The 27055-nt window shown below is 46.2% G+C and overlaps 1 protein-coding gene across 4 annotated transcripts in view; it reads left to right on the top strand.

Moving 5' to 3' along the window:
- Positions 1-26346, top strand: part of LIMK2 (LIM domain kinase 2) — a 30840-nt gene extending 4494 nt beyond the window's left edge. Inside the window, exons 1-16 of one of the 4 annotated variants that reach the window (XM_088176275.1) lie at positions 5527-5897; positions 10822-10957; positions 12127-12236; positions 12482-12670; positions 13072-13177; positions 14505-14701; positions 15401-15587; positions 16397-16413; positions 17943-18051; positions 18772-18903; positions 19146-19202; positions 19369-19434; positions 20226-20400; positions 21774-21829; positions 23604-23761; positions 24310-26346. In XM_088176275.1, the coding sequence (XP_088032401.1) occupies positions 5845-5897; positions 10822-10957; positions 12127-12236; positions 12482-12670; positions 13072-13177; positions 14505-14701; positions 15401-15587; positions 16397-16413; positions 17943-18051; positions 18772-18903; positions 19146-19202; positions 19369-19434; positions 20226-20400; positions 21774-21829; positions 23604-23761; positions 24310-24466 (1905 nt within the window). In that variant the 5' untranslated portion in view covers positions 5527-5844 and the 3' untranslated portion in view covers positions 24467-26346. Of the gene's footprint in view, positions 1-5526; positions 5898-10821; positions 10958-12126; positions 12237-12481; positions 12671-13071; positions 13178-14504; positions 14702-15400; positions 15588-16396; positions 16414-17942; positions 18052-18771; positions 18904-19145; positions 19203-19368; positions 19435-20225; positions 20401-21773; positions 21830-23603; positions 23762-24309 lie in introns of those variants that run through there. The other 3 variants (XM_088176274.1, XM_014894646.2, XM_014894645.2) reach the window with 3 other exon arrangements.
- Positions 26347-27055: the final 709 nt, after the last annotated feature.

Below are 27055 nucleotides of genomic sequence, written 5' to 3' on the forward strand. Positions count from 1 at the left end.
TCCTTCCTCAAACTGCATGTACAGGAGCTTTTGTCTCTGAAACCTGCATTTTCTCTGCTGTGGCTTGAGGGAAGAGCAAATCTCTGTTTGTAGATCTTGGATATTTTAAACTGTTCTTTGGCCAGCTGGTTCCTTAGGCTTGAATCTGATGGGTTGAATCTGGCTGAGGAAGTTTCTCAGATGTTTCTGTCACAGTGTCTGTTGTGAATTAACTCTGAATGTGCTTTTGTGCCTCTGAGTTCTGTTGAGACAGCATAGACTTTCAGAGGTCACTGCTTTTCACAGTTTGACTGGATTTGGAAATTGCATTGCACAGAACTTCAAACATTACACCAAGAAAGGGAAAGACAAGTGAAAAGGTGCCTTTTTCCTAGGTCTGGATCACTTTTACCTCAGGGGATTATTGGAAGAGCCTTTTTTGACCAAGAGCTTGTTGGTTTTATTGTTTTCAGTCCAACTTTTTTCCATGTTTCAAAATAGAAGGTAATGGCTTGAATTATACTTCTGAATAAAGTATTATTACCAGTGTTTATTTTTGATGTTTTATGTTGTTTTTGTTTTACTGCAGTTAATGACAGATGAAATTAAAGACAATCCCCACTTTCTGAAGGGATATTGTGTATTTGAATTGGAGTAGGATGGAATGAGAAGACTCAGACATAGCTGTGTGGCTTTATCTTAAGGACATGATATTTGTAAAAAATCCAGTTTTGATTATTTGAAAACCACAAATTCAGATCAAGCCTATAGATTGATTTCCAGGTGGAAAATGGATACGAGGAAGAAAATAATTGGAAATGGTGGCAGGGATTCCTACTGTAGCAGAGTGCTTAAGCACTTTTTAGGAAGGAAGACAGCTGAGGCTCAATTCCTTCCTAACCATGAAATAACAGAGCATATCTATAAAATAAACCTAATTTAAGCAGCCAAGCAACACTGGCTTGCTGCAGAAATCTCAACCAAAAGCCAAAGCCAGAAAAAATGTTCATAGTATATCTTCAAACTCAGCAGAAGGTGATGGATTACTGGTGATTTTACAGTCACATATTTAAAATACACCATTTAGTTTATACTCAAACCAGTTAATTAAAAGCTGAAGAATCATCAGGAGTACGAAGAGCACTGGATTAGCTATCCATGGATCCAGGGGGTGCCCTAAGCTCCAGCCTACTGAACAGGAAGAGAAACACTACTAATTTCCCAGCTCTAGTGATTTGATTGTCTTGCAAAAATGTGATTTTTCTGTACTGAGTGCCATATTTTGTGTGGTACAGAAATATTGTTTTTCTCAACAAAACTTAGTAAATCACCTTGATTCTTTTTACATTTAGGGGCTGGGGAAAGCAAGCCAGGCAAACTTGTATGAAGACTATATGTAATTAAACCTGGTCTGTGGGTGCAGGATAAACGAGATGATTTCTGTGGGTATTTTTATAAATCTGTTTTTTTAATAAATCTACTATCAACTTATAATTGAAGCAAGTAATTTTTGAGGCTTAAGGATGATAGAGAAATTGATCATCTAACAATCTCCAGTGACTGTAGGATTTTGGTCTCCCAGTGTCTGTTAGCACTTTAGGGTTACAACCTTCTGTGTACTATCTTCAGAAATCCCGTGTTGCAATTTAAATCCATTTCTTCTAGCCATGCTCATGAAAACAAGCTTTTTCCCTGCTTCTGTCATCCACATAACCTTCCCCTGTCAGGGAGCAGATTGTGTCTCCCATCACTCCCTTGTACAAGACAGAAGCCCTGGACTTAGTGGACTTAGCTTTTTTTCCAGGCTGTATTTTCTAGACTTTGGATCACATCAGTTCAATCTCTTTGGCACAGGCCTTCATTTTCTAAAAGCAGTTCCCTCCCCAAAGGACAAATGGTTGAACAGGATTTGAAGCACAAATGTGGACAAATGAAGATGTAAGCAAAGATGTGTATTAGGAGGAATTTAAATTGTGGGATGTTTGATACTTTGAATTTTCCTGTAGCTTTTCACCTGTGAGCACGAGGCAGGTTTATACACACAACAGCTGAGTTTGAGAGCAGGGGAAAGGGCAGTAGTAATAAAAGGCAGCTGAATTAAGGTAGAAGCAGGAAGATAAAAATCTTCTTTTCCCTCTCTTCTCCAGTTTCTGGCAGTTACAGAAAGTTAATGATAGGGGCCTCAGAGGTGAGAACTCTTCAGGAATCCTGCAGACTCCTGGGAATGTTCCTTTGGTGGTGTCTTCTTCAGCATTGAAATTCAGGAGCTCACTATCAGATTCAGGGAGAAATAGTTGCCTGTTGGCACACAGATCACTAAGACCATTCAAGAATTTACACATTCAAAGGAACAATGAAGCACTTTGCAGGTGGCCGAATTCCTCAGAGGAATCTATGAGATACAGGGCATCAATGACCAGCTTTTATATTTAAGGAGGGGTGGGGAATTCCAGTCCAAACTTTCTTTTGGTTGAATTGGCAGCTTGTCCTTTAGGGCACTATTATCGAGCGTTATTATATCAAGGTAATTAGAATTACTCACACAGTTCAGAATGTGGTAAGCTTTCACAGGATTGGGTTGCCTGTGGGAGGCAGGATCCTTCCCTGAGGAGTTCCCAGTCTTCACAGACCAAAGCAGCACGTTAAGGAGGAGTGAGGATGCAGTGGTGTAAGTACCAGTCTTGCTGCCATATCTGCTGCATTTACAGAGCAGAAGCCACTGCTTCCCAAACCCTAAAGTTTCAGTGGGTTGAATTTCCTTGGTTTGCTTCTCAGCCCACCCACATTCAGGAGGGCTGCAGCCATCAGGTGAGTGTGGTGGGGATAAAAACTCCCCTTCCTGATGTGCTTGGTGATGTGAGGTACTGAGAGGCATCACGGTGTCGTTCTGAAGTTGTGCTGCTGCTTAGAAGTGATTTGCAGTGATGGAGCTGAGCTTCACGTCCTTATTTTAGTTTACTCAAGACCCCCGTGCAGGCGCTCCCGTGCGGATCCAGAGGTGCTGGTTTCAGGAGTGCCTGCATTGGTTTCAGGAGTGCCTGCATTGGTTTCAGGAGTGCCTGCATTGGTTTCAGGAGTGCCTGCATTGGTTTCAGGAGTGCCTGCATTGGTTTCAGGAGCTGACTCTTGTCTTTCAGCAGCAGCAAAGCACGTGTTACACCTTAAGAGCCTTGGAAATACAATGAGGTGTTGGGATTGCACTGAAGTATTTGGAATGCCTCCAAGCTTCGCCCATGCTGAAGGAAAAGCTTGCTGCAAACTCTTCAGGCATCAAGCAGATTCCTCTTCCCTCAGTCCCACACATATCGAAGTGTCTGTCTGTGCCAGGATAAGTTTGTGTATCTTAGGGCTGGCGGATGTGCTGAGCAATACATCTGTCTGCAGATCTGCTACTGAGCAGCACGAGATGTGTGGCAAAGAGTGTCGAGAGGCTGCCCAGCCCCAGCTGGCTCAAGGTATTCAGCACTGGAGAATATCACAACAGCTGTGGGATTCATTTCTCTCGGGATAAATCTGTAATGGCTGAGACTCAGTGATAAATATCATGTAAGTCGTTGTCAAGGTTTTTCATGTGTTCTTTTTCATTTGTTAGTTATAGTCTTTCTGGCAAAAGTTACTGTGCAGTTCTAAACCATAATGAGGAAAAAAGCTCCCCCCCACCCCGTGATGAGTACCTGTTTGTAGTGGAAATGCTGTCAGCATTTGCAAGAGAGAAGTTGCTGATGTCTAGCTTTACTTACTGAAAAAGAAATTTACTCCCGTGGCCCCCGGAGATGGTATAGGTAGAATTACAAAAGGTCTCCCCCCCCCACCATACACATCTGTTTTCAGCATTTTTGAAGTACAGTCATTCTGGCAGGAATTCAGATCTAGAATGTATGAACACATTAACACCTTTTCAGAGCCCTTTTATCAGAGACATCGTGTTCTCAAATAGGTCATAGAGACAACAGAAAAAGCAAGAAGTAACAAGACGTTTCTGTGTAGCCAAAGTAACTTACTGGCTGCTGCTGCTGGGTCTTGCTGCAGAAGTAAAATCATTTTGATAAGAAGTTTCCTGTTTAAATAGTCATTTGACTATGTGTCCTTTGGCTTTAAGGAAGTCCTAAAATCCTTTCCTAGTTGCTTAGCTGTCTGGGTGGTTTTTATTACTTTGAAGTTCGGCTTTATCTGCTGGCTTCATTCACAGACTAGCTGGCTGCTTATCACATCTGTGGATCAAATCTTCAAAGGTTTTGTCTGCAGAGTTGGGATTTATGAGGTCACGTGGAATGCCCCTCGGAGGGCGTGGAGCCCACGGCAGCAGAATGGTGGGGAAAGGCTTTTGTGTGCAGGGGCTGGAGGTGTGTGTGTGTGCTGGGGAGGTGCTGATAGCCAGGGAAGCGCAGCACTGCCAGCGCTGGCCCCTTTTCAGCATGCAGCATATAGAGAATGTGGGAGACCAGAGCGCATTCCTAGACACAGACTCACCGTGTTGCTGCTTCCAGTAGAGCTGTGTGAAATGTCAGAAGGAATTAGACCCGTGCTGGAACTGACAAGCACATCGGGCTCTGCAGCACTAGGCTTCGCTGCACTTTTATAGCCAAGCTTACCAACTACACTGAATGGGGAAAATGGAGATTTTTTTTTTTTTCCTTCAGAAAGGTAGCTGCTTATTAAAAGTTAAATTTAAAAAAAATGTTTAAGAAGGGAGAAAAACCACAAAAAGCTGCCTAGGTTTCTGCACACTTCAAGAGCGAGCAGCAGCTGTCAAATCTGCAGCCAAGACTGCCTTGTTCCAGCCCCAAGCGTCCCTGGAACAGTGTGCCAGCTGAGACGAGCATCTCCAGGAAAAGCACATTAGAGTGCTCTTGACTCTGGAACAGAGCATGGTTTTCAGGCTGTGTTCAGGCATGCCAGGCTTTGCTGACTGCACAGAAATGGGCGGGCTTGGTGCAGCAGCATATGTTTGTTGCATTTTTGAGTGTCTTGCCCGCAGCTTTAGCTGATTAGGTCACTGGAGATCATGCTTGGCTTCAGACAAGCACAGTGATACAACTGCATGTGCTGTGAGCTGGGGAGAGCACTCCGTGCTGATCTGTACCTCTCAGCTTCCATTCAGGAGATGATTATTCAGTTAAAGGATTGTAATGATCTCTTAAAACAGTATTGAGAAGAAAGCAGTTTTTCCTTGGATGAAGCACACTGTGAGTTATCTCCTGCCGCAGAGTGAACGGATTGTAGGTGCTGTGAAGGCACGATAACCCCCCCTCACTGTGAAGGGTTTAGGAACGTATATAGTTAATTTGATATACTTGGAGATGTGGCTCGTTGCCGACTTTGACTCCTCCATTCGAACGTGCGGCTGCAAAGACGACTTTCACGTGTATGTGCTTGTATTCTTTGGCCAAAGCTGCTCTCTTTTCAGCACTGAATGCGCAGCCCCTCGTTGGGTCAGAGCTCCACCCCTGTGCAGGAGCCGAGCCCGATGAGGCTCTGGAGCCGCCGCTGTCCGCCTGCCGTGGCTCCTCCTCCCCTCCCACCCTTGGGTGGAACCAGAGAGAAGGAAAAACTTGCAGGCAGCCGAGCTCGCAGAACTACTGCAGCAGCATGTCCCACTAGCCCGGATAGCAGTGATCCTGCCCTTCCCGAGGTGCTGCTGCTGAGCGCAGGACAAGATGGTTACAGCAATGGGAGAAAGGAAAAATCTGAAAAGAAATGACCAGCCGAGAGATCTGGCATTCCTTGGGCAGCTTCAAAGGGAGGTGAAGTATCTGAATCAGCGCAAGAGTAAATGAGCACTGGCTGCTGCCATGTTGGCAGAACAGAGCTGTTCAGAGGCAGTTGGACAAGTTTGTGGCTGATCCGGTTTATCCAGTGCTGAAGATGGGAAGTTACTTGTCTGCTCCAGCTTACTTCGCTCCCAAGGATCCCTTTCGGTAAGTCTTGCACAGGATTAGCAGGGGACCTCCAGAGAGTGGTTCCCCCCCTGTGATGCCATCCCAGGCAGTCAGTGTGTGAGGCTGGAAGATTGAGGTCCTGTGATCCTGTGCTGGAAACAGCCAGCCTCAAACTGGGATCCCATATTGCTTTGAGGAGCTGACAGGGAAGATTCCTATTGCCAGTCCCTTCCCAGCTCCCTGGTTCTGGGGAACAGCTCCAGTGTGTGCACAGCCTGACAGGCTCCCTTCCAGACAACACTTCATGTGCCACTGTAGGCTGTGTCCCTGTGCTTTGCTCACCAGCAGAGGAATGAGATTAATGTGGCTCCTGCTACTTCTCTTCCAAAGCTCCTTGTGACTGGGTGAGGTGAGGTGCTGCTCTGGGCGTTCAGGAAGGTGATGTAATCTGTAGCTGTAGCGAGGCAGCACATAATCCTGTTTAAGAAATCAGGCACTTTGCAGGTAACTAGGGATGAGCAGCACACTTCCTTTATATGGAAAGGATTCTTCCACGATATTTTGGTTAATTCAACTTTTATTCGGTTTTGGTCTAATTGAACAAATGAGAATTGAGAAAGGCAATAGTTCCAGAACAACACTTGGACTGCATTGCATCTCCACAGTGAGAAAAGTCAGTGGGGCTGAACACAGGCAGGCTGGTGATTGACACTGATGTGCTGATTAGGTGGATAGATGGGAAAAGGCACAGCTTGCACTTTCATTGTCTCCCTCCTATCCCCTCTGCTTGGATTTGCTTATTATTGATCCTGTTCTGCAAACACTTTTGTAGTGGTTTGAGAGTAAGGAGCCTGTTGGTAAAACAGCAGTAAATACTGGTGCACAGTTGCTGAGCTTCTTTAGACAACTTTCTGAAACAGCAGCTGCTTTCAGAAGAAGAAAAGTGAGCAGACACTCGTTATTTGTAATATGTGTAAGGTATTATGTTAAGCCATAGATACACCTTCTCCTGACTGTGTGGAAATGGTTTTGCATAGTCAGAGCTTAAGCACTCTGTCTTTGTAGCAGTCTGTTTCCTGGCGTCTGTTCTTCCTTGTCTGCTGTCTCTTATGTAGCCAGTGCACACATTGCTGCTAAGCCCGGGTGAGTAAGCCTTTGGGTGAGCTACAGGCCGGGGTAATGCTTTATTCTGCAGCTCTCTGGCTGTTGACTGTCCTCTCCCTGCCCTGCCTGCAGAGTTGGAACCGTGGCTCTCCCAAGCCTGTGTAGCGTTAACTGATCTGGCCTGACAGTGTGTGTGAGGGGGGCATTTTGTTAATGAGCCCTTCTCCAAGGGATCTGTCTCTTCAGTGCTAGGGAAGGCTTTGCTTCCATGAAGGTATTGGCTTTCATTTAGCTGTAAAAGAGATGCCACCAGGCACCAGTGCTGCTTTTCATCTGAAACTAGGCTGGTTACCTGTTGTGACCTGATCCTCCTACCACCCCCCACAAAACCAAGAGTCCATGGAGCAGTGATTTGTGAGCTCTATGTGCACTTGCTGTGCTGCAGAGCATCAGGGCTGAACTCTGCACCCAGATGCTTCCTGTGGTTCCTGGAAGATGGCTGTGGGAGGCAGATTATTTTATTCTATACAGCCAAAGCTGGGAAGTGAAGAGTTATAATGTCTGGTCTGTATAATCGGAGCAGGGTTGTGCAGCTCTGAAAATGGTGGCTGGGCAGCAAGAGGAAACATGTCAGGTATGGCTGTTAGCAGTTTTCCATGAAACTTGATTACCCTGGTTTGTTCTGTAATAAGAATAGCAAATAATCTAGGAGGAGATTAGTGGTTTCTAATCTATAAAAGATAGAGAAGCATGGCATACTCCTTTCTTTTGGTTGTGGGGACTGGCAAAGGTTAGCTTCCTTAATACTTGTAGCAGTAATTGCATTCTTGTCTCAGCTGATACGAACCTTGCTGCAAGGGCACAGCTCCAGTGAGGGGGGAGACGAAGAAATGGCAACTCTTGTATCTTCTGGGATAAAATTCTGACATATTTCTTCAATGAGAGACTTGTGGAACAATCATGTGATGCTTTTATCATTTGGTGAAGGCATTGGAGCCATACCTGTGTGCTGTCAGCCAGTTTCCCACACCTGCCAAATCTCAGCCTTTTGGAGGTTACAGAATGCACAGTAAGTGACAAAGGTGCTGCTTGGCTGCACTGTGTCCTCCTGTTCCTGCAGGGATTAACGAGGCAGCCACTCAGACCCATTCCAGCACCCAGCCTCTCCAGGGCTGCTTGCTCTGTTCCTGTTGCCTCATTGCCCAGGGTGGGGTTCTGAGCCTTAAGCTGCAAACTTGTCCTGCCCAGATTTGTTTAATTACATAGCAGAGAACTGACTGCTTGCTGGCTCCACCTCCTCACCTTCATTTTGCTATGGGTGTGCTCCAAATTAGATACCAGTGCTTATTTCCGGATGGAAGCAAACTTAACTAAGTGCTGTAAGGTTGAATCAAGCCATTTAGTGCTAGAGGAAGGATGAAGGGAAAACAAATGTACATATCCCGTGGAGCCCATCTAGACAGAATTGTCGTTTGTATTGCTTTTGTGGAAATTTTACATTTACTTAGGGAGAAAAAGGAAGGGGTTGGAGGTAAAATTGAAGAGGGGTGAGGACGAGAAGGTGATGTGCTTAAAAACAAATAAATGACCCACCTGCGTGGAGAGAACATAGGAAGTCCTGAAATCCTGGTGAAGCAGTCTCCAGCGTTACTGTCTGCATCCCAAGTGCAGGTCTGGTCACAGCTCCCTGTTTGAAGATGTAATCACTCCTGGAGCACACACACTGGTACAGGCATGCATGGAGGAGTTGGATAAGTCTGAGGGATCCGATCTGCCCATGCTGAGCCAGATGTTCCTGCCACAAAATGATAGAAATCTTTGCTGTTAGTCTCCACTTGCTCTTTTTTCCCTCCCACTCACCTATTTGCTCATTCAGCACGGGGTATTTACTGCAAATGGAAGCCAAAGGCCAGTGGTTGAAGGCAGAATGCACTGGGATGCCCTCTGGGTCTCCTGCATACCAGGAGCAGGGTGTAACCATGACAGTGCCCCCAGGCTGGGGCTCTAGTGATGTATGTACCACGTACAGCAATCTTAAATTACTCTTCCCTCTGCTTCACACAACATTGGCAGGGTCTGCTGCATGTGCTGGAGTTCTTTCCCATCACTTGGAGGGGGGACAGGATTTGATGCTCCTCAGCTGGGAGAACAAACACTGTAGAAGCCAAATGCATTTTAAGGAGCAACCTTCCTGAGTGGAGGTGCAGCACTGAATATTCCATGAGGTGTTTTTCCCTAAAGCCAAAGGCTGCTTACAAGCAGCTTTACCTTGTTGCTTTGCAGTCTCTTGAGATAGAGCAAATAACTCTCTCTGTGCTCTCTTGGAGCATGACCAGCCACACATATCATCACACTCATTACAAGCTGCCGGAGTTTACAAGGAATGTCTTTGGCACAAATAAGCTTTTAGGAAGCTTGTGAGAGGTGAAGTCAACTGTAGCTCTCATCTTAGCCCTGGGAGCCTGTAAAAAGTGCTCCTCCTGTGCCTCCAGCACACCGGCTGCTGAGGGACACCAGCTGCCTGGAGGGACACCCACCTAAACCCCCATCCCACTGCAGTGGTTCCCCCCCAGTGCAGTAACTGAGACAGGTGTTGGGTAGGGAACAGAAGAAAGTCATCTTCTCACATTTGGGAAAACATTGTACCGATGACAGCATTGATCCTCACGGTGTTTCTTTGAACCACTTATTGGTGGCTAACCTGCTTTGGATTCTGCTCTCAGAAATTGCCAGTGCCAGACTTATTTTCCTTTTAAAGTCTGAGAACATGCTGCCCAGGGCTAATGGAATAATCCTTACTGATGCAACTCCTGCCTTATCTCTCCAGTAAGTCACACCTTCATGCTGCTGAAGTTAAACTCCCATGCTCAGTGCATCTTGCTGAGGCAGGATTATTTTGTATTCAGCAAGCCTGGGTTCTGCTTGTGATTTGATAAAAAGTTATCTGCAGTAGAATTGCTGCATTTTTTTCCTTGTTTTTTTTGGGGGGGAGGTTGTTTCTTAAAAGGATGTAGATAGACGATTAATAATGGTTTCGTGTTGAAATAGAGGCTGACAGATATGTGAAGGATTTGGGGACTCTCTTAATGAAATCAGAGAATTAGTTTTTATTATTTAGAGGTTTTTTGGTGGGTTGCTCGAGATGTTTATTTTCTCGTGCACTGTGATCAGCAGAAGGGAGAGCAATCGGCTGGGAGAGATGGACTTTCATCACAGTTAATTGGTGGAGGAAGTAAATATATGGAGCTCAAGGGATGAACTGCTTTGAAAACTCTCTCACATGCAGAGTGCTTCAGTTTACCTTTTGGGAGAGGCCTTGGTACAGAACAATAGAAAAGTTTTCCAGAAAGGCTGGTGCAAACTGGCTTTGCATTTCAAAAGGAAGTGGATCCTCTCTCTTTGTCCCACTTCCTAAACTGGCAGAGGAGGCAGGTGCCCTGGCACAGGGGTGATGCTATAGAAACACTAAGCAGAAACAGAGCAGAGCCCTTGCTGTGCTGGGCATCTCTGTAGCTGGAAACTTGCATCCAGAAAGAGGGAGAAAGCAGAGGAGCAAAATTTACAAAGCAAAATTTATAAACCTACTGATGTGTTTCAATGTGTGGGACTTGTTTTAAACTTTGGAAGCTTCTTTTTCTTTGTACTGCTTGACTCCACCTCTCCTTACAAACCTTGGGTTTGGTGCTAATTTTCAGCTCAAAGAGCACTGGGAAGAGGAATAGTTTAGTACATCCATAACTGGCAGACCTTCCTGGTGGTGAGCTGCTGCTGAATGCCTGTGTCCTCCATGCAGGAAAGGACCATTGATTGATTTGTGACTTGTTGCCAACTGGAACTTTGTTCCTTTATTTCCTTCAAGGTGCTCTGAATGCCAGGATCCCCTCACTAACTGGTACTATGAGAAAGATGGGAAGCTGTACTGTCACAAAGACTACTGGGGGAAGTTTGGGGAATCTTGCCATGGCTGCTCGTTGCTGATGACTGGACCTGTGATGGTAAGGACTGAAGGACTCCTGCCTGGAGGCAGGACGTGCCTGCCTCCATCTCCTCAAACTTAGTTGGGAGTTATCTTAGGTATTCAGATAACCAAATAACTGAGGGTAATAATCTCTTTGTTTCTCTAATCAAAGATTTGAAATGAAGCTTGTGTGTGCAGCTTCTAGATAAAAATTCATTTTGAATGGGGGTAACTGTTAAAGGAGGGAGATGTGAGGTTCTGAAGCATATGAACAAATCAGGTTCTGAAAAGTACAGACCTGAGAAGCAGAAAGGTGATTCAGGGGACATCTGTTCAGTTTCTGTAGCACAGTGCCTCAGTGTCTCCAGGGGTGATTTTCCACTGCACTGTGGAGTCAAACCCGGCTCAGGATAAGCAGCAGGTTCTGGCTGTGGGAAGTTTGCCATCCAGGTCCCACCTGGGTTGTGGCCAGAGTGTTTTTGTTAGCCCCAACTGCTTTGATGCATTGAACTCTTCCTGCACAATATGGGCTCACCTAAATGTTCCCCTCCTGCCACAACCTTGCAAATATTTAAACTTTAAAACTGTCAATAATGAAACAAAACCATTATATTTCTAGAACCTAAATAAAAAGCAGGATGGTACTCAGTAATATGATTGTTAACTCAAATACTGAGAAATGTGCAGACAATTTCTCATTGCCTGCTAATGAGACCAATTAATAAAAATATTCTTTAAAGATACTTATGTCTCAGTTTGCACATTTTTTTCAGTCAGCTGGCTGGTTAAATATCTGAATTTGTGCACTGCCTGTCTGCCAAAAAAAAAGCCCTTTCAGCTTTATTAATTCAGGCGTAACATTAGTTATCTTGCCAAGAGCAACTGAACAGGAAGGTTTAATACCTTGTTTACTAGTCTGCAGCAGACCATCAACTATTTTTGATAGTTGAACAGCTGCCAAATATAGCAGAGGTTCCTGGGACACAAGCTTTGCCTAGAGTGTTGATGTGTTTGTTTTGGAGTTCTGCAAAAAAAGGTGTTGTGGATGGGGTTCAGGGAAAACAGAAGGGATTGATAGAACTCTGCAGTAAAAAACTGCCACTTGTCTTAGAGATGTGAATGAACACCTCAGTTGGAGAGGAAAGCAGGAGCTGCATCTGCTGATGGGTTTTGGCCCTCCTGAGCTACTCCCTTTTCTGTCTGTAGGTGGCTGGTGAATACAAGTATCACCCCGAGTGCTTTGCTTGTATGAGCTGCAAAGTGATCATCGAAGATGGGGACACTTATGCACTGGTGCAACATTCCACTCTCTACTGGTAAGAGGAGCTGCACTTTCCACAGAGCTGCTCCCTGCTGAGTGTAAGCCCAGCTGGCTCAGAGTGGTTCAGCCGAATGCCAGTCTGAGGGATGCCAGGCAGGAAGCTGCCTTGGAGGGAGGGAGGAAGGAAGGAGTGGTGTCAACACTAAAACTATGGCTTGTGGTCAGCGAGAGAACTCAGACATGGGAGTTTGGCAAGGAGGGATGGGACATTGCCATAATGACTTTCTTCACTTCTTCCAGTGGAAAATGCCATAACCAGATTGTGCTGACACCAATGATAGAAAAACATTCCACTGAGTCTCTGCGTGAGCAGCTGCCTTATACACTGACCCTCATCTCCATGCCAGCAGCCACGGATGGCAAGAGGGGGTTCTCTGTGTCTGTTGAAGGTGGCTGCTCCAGCTATGCCACTGGTGTCCAGGTGAAAGAGTGAGTATGACCAGATTTTGTGCAATGTACATGTCCGTGCAGAGGGAGCTGGTAAAAACCCTGCAGCACTGTTGTCCTGAGGGAATCTTAGCATTACAGGGATATATATTGGCTCATAGTCATTTGTGTTTGGTCTTCATTTCACAACCTTAATGATAATTGTATTTCTCAGTGCTGTCTCCTTCAGTGAACAAAAACATTTGGACTAAAATTTTACCACTCGTGCTATGAAGAGCTCTCTCCAAACCAGCTCTGACTTAAGCACTTGGCCCAATGGTAGCTCCCTGTGTTGGTAGATTACCAGTGTTTTATTTCAAAGTACCAATATGAAGAGGAATATATTTTTGATAATTTTGGCTAAACCGACTTCACATAATAAAGGCTGTAATTCCCGTCTTTAGGGTTAACAGGATGCACATCAGCCCAGATGTCCGAAACGCCATCCACCCTGCAGATCGTATCCTGGAGATCAATGGAGCTCCTATTCGTACACTACAGGTAGAGGAGGTGGGTAGAGTTTATTCTCCTTCTTCTCTGCCTTCCTACATCTTTTCTCTTTCCTGACACTGTTCTCCCACCCTACATATAGTGTGTGTACACTGCTAGTACTTGTGCTGACAGGAGGAATAAACATGAAGGCAAGCTCTGCCTTCCAGCTGGAGAGGAAAATGTAACAGATGGAAATGCAGTTAGGATTCAGTCCTGGTTTTGTGGCATTCAAATGTGAAGGGAGGTAATAAGAAAAGTCTAAGGCTGTGGCAGAGGACAGAGAGGCTGTGAAGGCTTTCCCATGTACTGCTGGTGAAGTGCACAGCTCTGATCCTTTTAGAGGCACTGCTAATACACAAGGGCCCAGCTGATCCTAGGGACATTTTCCATTGGAAAAAAACATATTTGCTGTCTGTATTTACAAGCAGATGCTTTGTACAGATACCAGATGATGCTGCAAGAGAGTAAGGGAGGCACCATTACCTTTCACTTCCCGAAGGTTTTATTTACTGTTGGTGCTGAAGAGAAAACAAGGAGCACAAAGCATCTCTCAGATAAATCACCACGTAGCTTTTGCAAAGCTGTTTTTTGCAGCACTGTTCAAGGTGGAAACTTGTGTAGTTTTTTGAACACTTCTCAGAAAAAGACAAGTATTTAATAGAGTCATAAAATACCAGACTGGAAAGCACCTCAAGGATCATCTGGTCCAATCTTTCTTGGCAAATGCACTATCTAGAGCACTATGTCCAGCTGAAATATAAATGTGTCCAGTGTTGGGGAATCTACCACTTTGCTGGGTAGATTATTCCAAGGGCTGATTGTTTTTTGTAAAAAACTGTCTTTGTGTCTACCTGGAATCTTTCCAGGATTAATTTGTACCCGTTACTCCTTGTATTTTCCATGTAACTGCTTGTAAAAAGGGAGTCTTCATCTTCTTTGTAGCCACTCTTTAAATACTGGAACATGGTGATAAGGTCTGCCCTAAATCTTCTCAAGGCTGAACACACCCAGTTCTATTCAGCCTATCCTCACGTGGCAGCTTCACAGCACTTCTGTCATCTTTGTGGTCCCTCTCTGGACCTTCTCCAGCCTGTCCACATCTTTTTTTATATAGGTTACTTGTAGCTACCCAGAAAGAAGTATTGGTTTACATAAGGAACTTCTGTGTTGCCAGCTTAATTTGTCTGGCAGACAGTTGTGGTGCACACAACTAAACCACAACTATGGAGTGATCTCACTGAACTCTCTCCTCTGATTCCTGAGGGGCATTCCCTGTGTCTGCTCTGTCTTCTGTCATTTGCATTCCTCCTGCCTGCTGCTATCCTGCCCTTTGCTCTGATTTCAGGTGGAGGAGTTGATTCGCAAGACAAGCCAGACCCTTCAGCTGCTGATCGAGCACGACCCTGTGTCCCAGCGCCTGGACAGGCTTCGCTTGGACTCCCGCCTGCCCAGCCACATGAAGACTCCCATGTCCCCTCGCTCCCTGTCTCCACTGGACATCAAGGAGAACCTGGAAGGAACGCTCCGACGGCGCTCCCTCAGGTAAAGCCTTGGAAGCGCTGCCTCTGACCTGCCTTGCTCTGTGCTCCCTGTCTGGGCAGATTAGGCCTTGTGATCACAATGACTGGGAACAGGGCTTATCTCTGATGTGAGCCGTGGTATAAACCACTGGAGAAGTCGTGGAGAGCCTTGCATTCTGCTATTGATGTGTACTCTCTATTCCTTTTCAGGATGACAAATTTTCCTTAATAAAAATAAGGAGCTCTGCTGTTAACAGAGAACAGATACTAAGTTTCAGAATCAGAAAATGTAAAGGTCAGGTTTTTACCCGCCTTAGATGACTGGGGAAGAATGTGTCCTTAAGGGCAATCCGGCTCAGACCTGGGACTTGGGAAAAAGTCTTTCTAAGAGTGGAGCACTCAGCTGCTCATTTAGTCTTTTAACCAGTACTTTGTTTAGAGATAGCAAGTGATTTGTCTTCACAGCTTCCTCCTCCTGTTCTCACAGCTCCACCTCAGACTGCCAGTGCAAGAGAAGTTGTTGTTTTTAGGCAGCTCTGTCTTGGAAGCTGCTTTGGATTCATAATGAGCTTCCACAGTGCTGGGAGAGCATCTGGCTTTGGAGATAGTAAAAGCACTGAGGCACATTAGAAACTGGTCCCTTAGCAGTGAATGATGGGATATACTGGACCAAAGGTTGCCCAGCAGCTGTCCTGATCTTCCTGTCATCCTTGTTTTCCAGGAGAAGTAACAGCATTTCCAAGTCTCCCGGCCCCAGCTCTCCCAAGGAACCGCTCCTTCTGAGCCGTGACATCAGTCGTTCTGAATCCCTGCGCTCCTCTTCCAGCTGCTCCCAGCAAATCTTCCGGCCCTGTGACCTCATTCATGGCGAAGTTCTAGGAAAAGGATTCTTTGGACAAGCGATCAAGGTGAGGGAGGTCCTCATACATTGATCAGTTACTTTGAGTGCAGCAATGTCTGCCTGTCTTGGCATCCTTCACCACAGTCTCGGTGGTTTTGCCTTGCTGATAGTGATCAGTCTCAGATCTTCCTCGGTTTGCTCTGAGATCCATTTCTCTTTCATTTCCTGACCATGAGTGTCTCTGACTGCAGATGATTGTGACTTTGTCCCGTTTGAATGTCAACCTTGACCATACATCTCATCTCCTGAGTCAGATTTAGCACTCCAGAGTGCCTGTCACAGCAGCCTCCTGGGTGAGGTGGGGAGAACGGGGAATAGGCTACACTACCTCTTACAAGCATCTTTCTTATGATGAGGTGTATTCAGCTCCCTAGCATTTCTTACCCACCCTTAGTGTGCCATGTTCAGAGGTTTGCTAGGCTGATGTAGTGACCATGGCTGAGCTTCTGGCACAGTCTAAATGGCTTGTCAGCGTGGGGGTAGTGGCAGGTCTTGCATGACTCTCACAATTCTCATCTCAATCAATAGCAGTTCTCCTGCACTTGAGCTCTCTGATCTTGACTGAGGGTACTCCAGCAGTTCCTATCCCAACATTCCTGACAGCAGCAGGGGCAACTTCCTCTGTCTTGTTAGGGTTCTGTGAGCTCCCCAGTACTCAGACTGCACTCACCATGGGATGGGATTTCTCCCCTTACACTGGTATAAACTTGAGGTGTCCGGCCACCATGTTCATCCATGGGAGGTGATGAGCCAGCACGACAAACCCAACACTTGATCCATACTAATGAGCATATTTCTCTTCTCCTCTGCTCATAGAGAAATAACAGGTGCAGGTAAGTGGAACCTTTGCTCTGTCGCATGCTTTTGTCATCTGTGTCCCAGCAGTTCCTGGCACAAAGGCATTTATTTTCTGCTCAAATTACCCCATGGCTATCCTGTTCTGGTGCATGCTCTGAGTTAAATTTGCCCCCATGGAGTTTCATTTGACACTTGTTTCAGTTTTGCTGGTATGTCAGCTTAAGAATTCCACTTAGCCTTGCCTTTGTCTCTTCACTTCCCTTTTTCATTGGATAGTAGATGTCCCTGGCTTTCATATCCCTGGCTGAAACATGCAGTGTTCCCTGGCTCATTACTTGTGTATGGATGCTTGATTTCAGACAGGAGCAGAAGAATACTGTACTCCTGCTTCTGTTGTGTTATTCCATGCACTCACATTCCACCTGTGTCAGCTTTGTTATGTCCATGGCTCCAAACAGAACTAGTGTGTCACAGTGTTTGCAAGAACTCATAAGCTTCTTAAATACTATAACTGGGTCACGTGTTCTGGATTTTAGTTCTAGAGGTTTTCTAAAGGACGTTTTTGCCTCCTACCTTTAAAAAAAAAAGTGACATTTTTCTTAGGCTTCAGATTGAGTGGGTGTGATGCAGCAAGTACTGTATCTGGTCACATAATTCTCTTCTGACCAGAGAGGCAAGGTGGTTATTTAGTTCCCTGGAGATCTTAGGGAGCCAGAGCCATCCAAGTTCAGCAAACAAAGAGGAGAGGATTTCCAGGAAAACGTGCTCATAGGAATTTGGACCTTTCTTCTTACTCCTGCACCCTATGCAAACAAGCCTGAGCTGGTTACAAAAAACGTCCATAATACAGCAAAATGCCAGGAACTAGTTGGAGACAGGCAAACAGTTGTTGAGGAACTGGAAATGCTTTCCATGTCAAGAGCCAGGAAATTTATTACCTTATTATTATGATAGATTTCTTTGTGTTTTCCACTGTTCTAGGACATTCCTTGCAGGTTGAGACACACTGCTCCAAAGGAGCAAGGTAAAATTAACTGCTTCCTGCCTTAACTCAACAGCCTGTGCACTCCAGTTCCACTTGCATGTGGATGAGATTCAGATTCCCCATAAAACCAAAGCATTTATAATGCAGTTTTGGGCTGTTTGGCGTGGTTTCTGATGCAGGTGAACATTGGTTCCTTTGCTGATACAGAAAGTAGCTGGTAAAGCCTGTGTTCAAAATGGGAGCATCCTGCTGGACAAATGCATTCCATAAAGGAACTTTGAGGCATGCACCAGTGTGGAGGCTTTGGCAGCCTGTGTGCATGCTCAGCCCTGTGCTACCCAAACTGGAGCCTTCAGCTCTGGGTCTTGGCATCATCCTGTGTCAGCTATAGGTAGGCTCTGTTTCACACACAGCATCTTTGGTGAAATCCAAAAAGAGAAGTTTCACGTGGTTTTCAGCAGATTCCCTGGGCTCTGAATTTCCTCCCCTCTCTAGTCTTGTCTGGATGGAGGGGAATGTTGCTCTTTTTCAGAATTTGCAGGAGCATTGGAGCTGTTTATTCTTGAACCTTGCCTGTAGTTGTGGGTTTTGTTTCCACCAGGTGACTCACAAAGCAACAGGAAAAGTGATGGTGATGAAAGAGCTGATTCGCTGTGATGAGGAAACACAGAAGACTTTCTTGACAGAGGTAGGAGCAGGATTTCATAAAGCTTCTGAGACAGTAGTGTAGTAGAGCTCCCCCATCTTCTCCAGAGAGAGACATCCTGCCAGCAACCTGGCAGGAATGAAGGTGCTGAGGAGGGAGACATTGCATGGGGAAAAGCTGACATGAGCTGAATGTTTGCTGCAGTGAAGTGTGACTCACACTGGGCAATAGACATTGCTTCAGCTCCAGTTCATTAATTTTTCAGTGATAAGAGCAGCTTCAATCAGAGGCAAATTGAGCTGTGCAGTACATAAAGGATTTATCCCTTGAGCCTTGTGCATAAGTACAAAGGATGAGGGCCAATATCTGAAAGATATTTAAGACTCATACTGTATTTAAGCAAAACTATTTTCTTGGTGGCTGCCTACCATGTTTTTCAAAGTCAGATTTAGCTTAAAGGCAACTCCCGGCATTGCTGTTGTGGCCCTGACCCACACAACACAGACCCAATAGCTGCCCTGGAGATTTTCTCACTCTGAAAAGTTAGCCAAACTCAAGGGTGCTCTCCTTAAAGACGAAGATCAGATTAATTGCACAGCATGAAAATGAATAGGCAACAGTTAATTGACTGCCTTAAAGTTGGGGTTTGAGTTTTCTCTGTGATCCCTGAACAGGACTTTGAGCGCTGGAGTGCTTTTCACCACAGAATGGATCTGTCAGGACTTGTTGCATTCACTTTTTGGCGTGGGATGTGTCTTGCAGGTGAAGGTGATGCGCAGCCTGGACCACCCCAATGTGCTGAAGTTCATTGGTGTGCTGTACAAGGACAAGAAGCTGAATCTCCTCACTGAGTACATTGAAGGGGGCACACTGAAGGACTTCCTCCGCAATGCAGTGAGTATGGACACCTGGGACACCTGTACGCATTGAGCCTCACTGTGCTGATGGTTGTACCAGCCTCAAGTACTTATTATTAGTTGTCTTTGGAGCTGTGAGTGAACTTGAGGCAGGAAGCCTCTTCTTTCTGGGGCTGTACCGTGTGTCTCTGACTGCTGTAAGAGTCCCTGTTATGAAAGAACTGCTGTCATCAGCTGGCTGGTAATATGGTCCCTGACCACTGAGGATTTGTCTTTCAGGACCCATTCCCCTGGGAGCAGAAGGTCAGCTTTGCCAAAGGGATTGCCTCTGGAATGGTGAGTTGGACTGTCACTTCATAACAGAGCAGACTCTGGGGTCAGGGTTAGTGCCTTCAGGAGGCTGGAGTATGAGGGGCCGTGGATGCTGCCTGACTACTGGAATTGGGTTGTTGAGTCTGTAAATGCTCAACCCCTAACACTAGCTTTTCTCCTTCTGTCCCAGGCTTACTTGCACTCCATGTGCATCATTCACAGAGACCTGAATTCACACAATTGCCTGATCAAGCTGGTGAGTTAGACCTCAGTTCCCACAGCATGCTGCTCCTCTCCTTGGCATCTTCCTCCCTCCGTTTTCTCCACATGATGTTCCCTCTTTTGTCAGGGTGGAACTCATTTCAGAGAGGCTTTGTGTCCCAGGCAAAGGAGCTTTATTCTGACACAGGATTTTGCAGACTGATCTAGCTTTCACTGTTTCTGTGTTCTGTTCTCTTACCACCCTTCCTCTGGTAGCAGTTCCTGTAAGAGTCTGAGAGTCCTATAAGTCTGAGAGTTAGTACAGCTCTGCCACTTATCTCAACTATGAGATGTTCTCTGCAGCTGTTTCTGCTCTTTTAACCACTTGACTTTTTATTGGCACTCAGAATTCAGACAAGTGTGTAGGTGTGTGCATGTGTGTGTTTTCTCTTTTTTAAAATGTTGGGTCACAAGATTTTTGTGTACTTTCATTTCCCTCAAGCCTGCCCTTTTTCACTTGGATGAAAGTCCGAGTTAATTCCTGACCAGATAAAAGAGGAAGATCTAAAAGGAAAGGTCCAGGTTTCCCCTAGCAAGTGTAGCCAAATTGATGTGATAAGTGCTAGCAACTACACAGGAAATGAGTCAATGAAGGAAGGAAGTGATGAGTTGGGATCTTGAATTGGGTATCTTACACCTGTCTGGACATCTTGGTATGCTCATGTGGCTGTAGGAAATGTGGATAGTTGCTCTTAGACTGTAGTTGGTAGTGAACAGGAATTGCAGCCTCTTTGCTCCTGAAAGGGGCTGAGAGTAATCAGTGGCTTGTACTGAACCCCTGTGCAGGATAAGACAGTGGTGGTGGCTGACTTTGGTCTGTCTCGGCTGATTGTGGAGGAGAGGAAGAAGCCCACGCTGGAGAAGCCGTCTGCCAAGAAACGAACGCTGCGCAAGAGCGACAGGAAAAAGCGCTACACGGTGGTGGGGAACCCCTACTGGATGGCCCCAGAGATGCTGAATGGTAAGAGTCCAGTGGCAGGGAGCAGGCAAGGAGACAGCCTGTGACAAGGTACAGAGATGACAGGATTACTGAAAGCTTCTGCACCCCAGTAACAACCAAACCTCTTAGAGCCTATGGTTTTAGACCTGCTAATGTGGGAGGTTTTTTATACACACAGAGGCCATGGCTGCAGTCCTGCAGTGCCTGACCTGGTAAGCCTCTGTACCAGCCCAGGTAATGTTTCTGGCTTGACAACAGGATTCTTCAGGAGGGCAACAGAAGTAAACTTGCTACAATCTAAATAAAAGGGAAGACAAAAGAGGCCCGAGATAAAACTGAACCCAAGATCAAGTTTTGTTTACAGCCTCGTGCTTTGGAACTGCCCCTTGAAACAGGAATCATGACACTCTGGGATGAGATTTACATGTGCTGTTGCATAGATCTAGGGAGAGGCCATCTGCTGCCAGGTTTGCTGAAGCCTCAGGATTCAGGTGGGAATAGCCCAAGTACAGGGAAATCTGGGTTTTGACATGCAGCCCTCAGTTGCATTAAGGTTGAGCTGTGACCCTTAGAAGAAAAGCTGCCCCTGAAGGTGTTGAGGTGAAATACAGTGGATACAGTTTCCTCCTAACAAGCAGGTCTTTCTGACCAGGTTGAGCAGTTTGGATGGCTGGGATATCAGCATTGACCAGCACAGTCTACTGGGGAAGGGAGTACTGGGCTCCTCTCCCCCAGCTCAGTTCTCCATGTTGCTTTCTTGTGTGCTGCTCTGTTTGCCTTTCCTCAAGGCCTCCAGCCCTAAAGGAGTCTGAGGCTGCTTCTTGGAGTTTGTCTCAGTCCTGGCGTTTGTCAAGAGAACAGCAAAAGCATAGTCTGACATCAGCTCTGAAAGCAAGGCTGTTTACCAGCTACTGGCTTGGGTGTGTCTGTAAGCAGAGCATGGCATGCTGGAGCCCGCCAGCTTTCCCAGGATCAAAGTGCTGCCGGTGTGTAATTTATTATCTCTGCAGTCACTGCAGCAGGGCCTCCCTGGCTGCTGGGGAAGCTGAGCACTGGCTCCATGCACTGTAGAGATGCACAAGAGCAGCAATCAATGGAAATGGGCAGAAGCTTTCCAGAGGCATCCTTAGCATTTGCTCAGACCTGATATGGTGGTGTCATGTAATTCCCCAGTACAAGAGAGAAGCAGGCTTAAAATCTGTAATGGCAGTGTAATGCAGTTGGTATATACAGATCCTGGGGTGACTGATCCTGCTGAGGTTTCAGCCTTGCTTTGTCTCCTGTTTAAGGGCTCTCCAGGGAATTGTCTTAGTTAAGCTTTGTACTGGCAGTTCCTGAAATAGCTGGATGGGATAACATTCTTTCCAGAGCTGAATGTCTCATGTTTCCTACAGGACAGAGCTACGATGAGATGGTGGACATCTTTTCATTTGGGATTGTTCTCTGTGAGGTAAGGCAAGGACATTACATGACATCTTTAATAGACCATCTCTGTGCACACATGGTATCATCCAGATCTCTGCATCTGAGTGTGCAGCCTGTGACCTAACAGCACATTATTAGTGAATCAGAATGGGAGAAAGCTTACCCTGCCTCTGTTTCCTCAAGGAAGATAACTGCAGTTTTCTGGTCCCAGTTTCTTTCTGGATTGAGAGAAGCTGTTAAAACAGTCATCCGGTTCTGACTGAGCCTGGTATCCATTTGAAAGTAGATGTATTCTCTGGAACTGCAATGCTTTTTTCTTTTTCTGCCTCATTAAAAGAACAATCAGCTGCATAATCTCAGCAAATTCAGGGCCTCCACTGGGGATGGCACTTCACTTCAAAGAAGTGGAAACAAAAACCTCTTTGCAGGTCGATTAATGAAGCTTGCACCCTGAAGTCTGTTGGCTTAGTTTATTTCTGAGCCAATGCAGAGTATGACTGTTACGTCAGGCTTTTCTATCTGCAGAACAAAAAGCAGCACTTGAAAGCTGCAAGGTATTTTCAGTTTAAAAGGTGTGTATGACAATGGAAATACAGATGAAGGGCAGGGTGTTATGTGTAACACAGCAGTTGCAGGAACACTGGGGGATGCCAGCACAGTTTCATTTTCAGTATTTGGATGAAGGGGACAAAGAAAATGTCTGGGCATAAATCTTTGTGGCCTCATAAGGAGCTCTGTTTACACTAGGCCCTCCTCTCAGAGAATATTGTGGTTGTGAGTGATAGATTTAGGAACTTGAAAAATCTGTATATGGGATTAAAACAATTGTTTCATCTAGAAAAAAAGAAAATAAAAGGGTAGTAGCGTATGAACATTCTTCTTGTCACCAAAACAATGATGCTAAAAAAAATTAAACACTCAAACAGATAAGGAAATAAACCTGCCAAAATACATAATGGGCATTTCTGTCTAGTTATAGGATGTGGCTGTTGTGCTGAGTTATTGGCACAGAAAAGCCTGTGTGGTTGTAAATAACACCCCTTCTATGATATCTGATGAGGCTTTAAACCTAATACTCTCTCCATGTGAAAGTTTGTAGTGACCTTGTGAGTCTAGATCACCCCACAGCTCTCTGCTGTGAGCTCCTTCCCTCCTACACTTGTGCTGGAAGTGGTGAACACTGGGGCAATGCTGGGGCAGGGCTTCCCTGTCCAGCCAGCTCTTTACTGGCTTTCCTTTACCTGTAGCCTCCTGGGTGTCAGTTATGGTTGTTCTTGTCTGTCCCTCGGCCCTCTGGCTGTGGTGGGGGTTGAATCTGTCACTGGCAGAACAACTCAGAATTAGAGGTGCTGTTGGCTTCCCAGCATTGTTTAGGACTGGCTCTGTACTGAGGGGCTTTGCTGATGGCATGGTAAGATGGTTTAGGGATGGGGATGGGATGGTGATGCCAGTTGCCTTGATTACCTGCAATCAGGAAGGGCTGTATCATCCCCAGCTGCAAGACACTGTGGAGCTCCCTGAGAGGGGCACATCATGCTGTGTCTTCTGGCAGAGAGACCCTGGGCAGGAGGAGAAGGCATCTGGGACTTCCTCCACAGCTGTGGACTTGAAAAAGTTTCCAGTAAAGTTTGTCTGTACATAGCGCCATGAGCAGTGGCTTCATTGGAAAGGAAGAGCAATGTTTCTGTTGTTTCCTTTCCACCATAATACTTTGATGGAGCCCCTGCCTGATGCAGAAGTTCCCTATTAACACTCTGGAACCTTTGCAGTACTTAAGTGCTTCTCTGATTTTTCCCTAGATCATAGGCCAGGTTTATGCTGACCCAGACTGTCTCCCACGCACACTGGATTTTGGCCTTAATGTCAAGCTGTTCTGGGAGAAGTTTGTTCCTGCTGATTGTCCTCCAGCCTTTTTCCCTCTGGCTGCTATTTGCTGCAGACTGGAACCAGAGAGCAGGTAGGTTTGGGGTCTTTGGAAGCCTGCAAGATGTGTCTGTATTCCCATAGTGGAAGCACTGCCCTGCACAGAGGGCAGCTCCAGCCTTCTATAGGAATGCTCAAAGGCTTCCATGAGAGACTTCACACTCAACAGTTTGGGAGAGAGACTGCTGTGTTTATGGTGGAGATGTCTGAAACAATTCCAAGACAGAGACAGTAAAGGAGGAATGATTGTTCAAGATTTCTCAGGCACCAAGAGTAGGGGCACACTTTGACAGTAAGGTAAATACTCAATTTGATTTCAGTTATGAAACCTGTAGCTTCAGAACAGTGTTGCTGCCAAGTAAGTTCCAAAGAGCCAGACCTCCCTGGTCACTCACTGGCTATAAAAATGGGTAGCCCAGATAGATGAGGGCTTTGAAGCTTGGAAGCTGAACGGGGAGGAAATCTTGGCCCTGTTCACCACACTGTACATGGTACAGGGACCCAGATGGACAACTAGCTCAGCCTTTCCAGATGCTGTTCTGCTTTCTCTTTCCTATTTGTGTTTCTCACTGCTGTTTCTAGGCCCCCCTTTTCCAAGCTGGAAGATTCCTTTGAAGCTCTCTCTCTGTACCTGGGAGAACTTGCCATCCCCCTTCCATCTGAGCTGGAGGAGCTGGACCACAATGTGAGTGTGCAGTACGGACTGAACCGTGACAAGCTACCTGAAAACACTACCTAGTGCGCTCGTGCTGCTGCCTGCATCACTTCCATTGGAGCTGGGATGAGCATCAGGGAGGGAGATGCACTTCAGCCACCTCCAGGGCATTAACGGAGCACCATGCTGTGCAGCTGCTGCACTGCCTCTCTCTCCCCACCCAACTTCCCTCCTCTTGGATATCCTGATTCACTGTGGATTTCTGGCGTGTTTCAGAAGCAAAAAGGACTGTTTCCTGCCAGCTGCACCTAGGAAAGCCTCTGAACACTATTTTTCTGGCTTGAGAAAATGTTCTCTGGCCTTTTCAGGCTTCTTTACTGTGGTGCCTTAGAACTTGGCTGCAAGCTGTGAAGCCACCCTGGCCTGTCTGCCAGGGAGGGAATTGCTATAGGAGATTCTCCTGGGTAAGGACCAGCACTTCTGGAACAGCTTCTCCCACTGACTGCCCTGCCCAGAAAGCTGGGGAAATTGGACATCCAGCAATGTGTCCCACCAGGACAGCACATGTATGTATTTGCATGTGTTTCCCAGAACAACCCACTGAGATTTTGGCCTCTGACACACATCAGAGGAAGGAGTAAAAAGCCCCAGGAACTGGGCAGCTCTCCTGAAATACCTTGTCTCTGGGGAAGCACATATGAATTGTTGTTTTGGTTTTGTGGGCTTTTATTCCTTCTGTGTCTCTGAATACCTCCAAAAGCCTGCCTAGAAACACTAAGACTGGGCTCTGCTTGCCCCTCCTGATGGCAAATGAGGCAGGTGGCAAATGAGCCACTGGAGCATTTTCAGCCCCTGGCGCCTGCAGTGAGTTTGCCTGCCCAAAACGTTAACCTAGGTGAAAGTATTTGAACCTGAATGTGTAGTTCTGCACTAGGCACTGGGTGTGGACATTCCTGAGTGCTTCAGCTCTTGCCCTGCGGATGTGAGGTGACAGAAATGGTGGCAGAAGGTGCTTGTCAGAAAGCCAAAGGTTTGAAGTGGCTCAGACCTTAGGCATGGACAATGACAAAAGGGGACTTGCCCCAGGTTAGTTAAAGGATGGACTTGTTATGACTAGAAAAGTGCTGGAGAATGTCCCATCCTCCCTGGAGTGGCAGCTGGAGAGCTAATAATTCAGTTGCCACTACCTCATCCTTTCCTGCAGACTGTGCAAGTTGCTCCCTTTGAAGGTCCTTCTTGCAGCTGCTGCTGCAGCACCTGAGCTGATTCTCTAAACAGAAATTTTCCTCAGGGTTATTCCCTGCTCTGGGGGTGGGGGGAAGGCCTTGGAGTCATTGGGAGGTGGCTAGGGGTGTATTTTCTTCCTTGGTGGGAGAAGGAAGGAAGAAAGCTACTGCTGCAGTAGCTCACATGGTTGGCAGAACTGAACAAAAAGCTGGATCAAGTTCTGCTCGTAAGTCTCACAAACATCATGGTTTAACTGGATTTTTAGTGTGCTCCTTTTCCACTCCCCCTCCCTTCAGCATTGGATGGTGGGGAATGGGTGTTAGTCTTTGCTGTTACTTTGGTTTCCTCCCCCTACCCATGAGTTTAAAGTATTATGTAAAATAACATGGGGCCAGCCATCACCTGACATCAGGTATACAAAGGGGGTGTTTTTAGTCTGTGTAGTGGTGTTTTAGAAACACTGGGGACTCCCTGTGCTGTGAATCAGGCAGGAGCCTCTAAACTGGATCCAGTGGATCCAGGATTGTTAATAGGATTTGCCCTTTCATTCCCCCCTCCCAGGCTGGTTTGTGAGGGGACCCATGAAGGGAGAGTCCTGGGTGATGTGTGGGTGGGGTTTATGAACTGTGATTTGCACAGCCCCACATTCTAACTAAATTAAAAAGCAGTCACTGTATGCTCTTGAGAACAAGATTGTTGTGGTCTCTGTGTTAAATAAAGCCGGAAGCTGTAACTTTCTCGGGTTTCTATTGTAGTCACAAAATGGCAACATCAAAACTGCCCAGATGAGATGAGGTACCGTCTAGAACACCCTGTTTTGAGTCAGTGGCCTCTGCCACATTCACAGAACTGCAGAATCACAGTGCAGTGCTCTGAAGGACTATTTACCTGGAGTGAGGGAAAGGGAAGTTCAGTTCTGTTCATTTGTTGGTTGGTTTTTAAGGGTGGACAGGAGTCAGCAGATCATGGAGCCTCTCTCCATTTTCCTTTTCTAAGCCAGAGATAAATACAGCCTGTTCTTGGAAACATTCTGAAATATGTCGTTCAGGGGACGCTTGTTAAGACAACAACTGAACAAAAATCCTGGCTCTGTTAGTACCTCCTGTGACCTGCTGTGCTCTGTCTCCATTGTGCTTCTCAAGGGATGGAGCTGCTGTTGAGCAGCACCAAAGCAGAGCTGACCCAGGTCAGTGCAGGAAGGGGCTGTAACCCCTTGTGTGTGTTCCCATGGGCCAGTCTGCTGAGTCACCCACAGCTCACACCCCCACAGCTGCTTTTCAGGAACTGTCCCAGTCCACGAGCAGCTGCTGGCAGCTGCTGACAAGCTCTATGCCCTTTCAGTGGTGCTGAGTGCAGGCACTGCTTGTAGGGATTTACCTTTGGGCCTGACAACCTCAAATGGTATCTTCCCATCTCCTCAATTCAAAGTCTGAAACAAGGCAAAGG

The sequence above is a fragment of the Sturnus vulgaris genome, chromosome 19 (assembly GCF_052056855.1).
Source record: "Sturnus vulgaris isolate bStuVul1 chromosome 19, bStuVul1.hap1, whole genome shotgun sequence".
NCBI classification, from domain to species: domain Eukaryota; kingdom Metazoa; phylum Chordata; class Aves; order Passeriformes; family Sturnidae; genus Sturnus; species Sturnus vulgaris.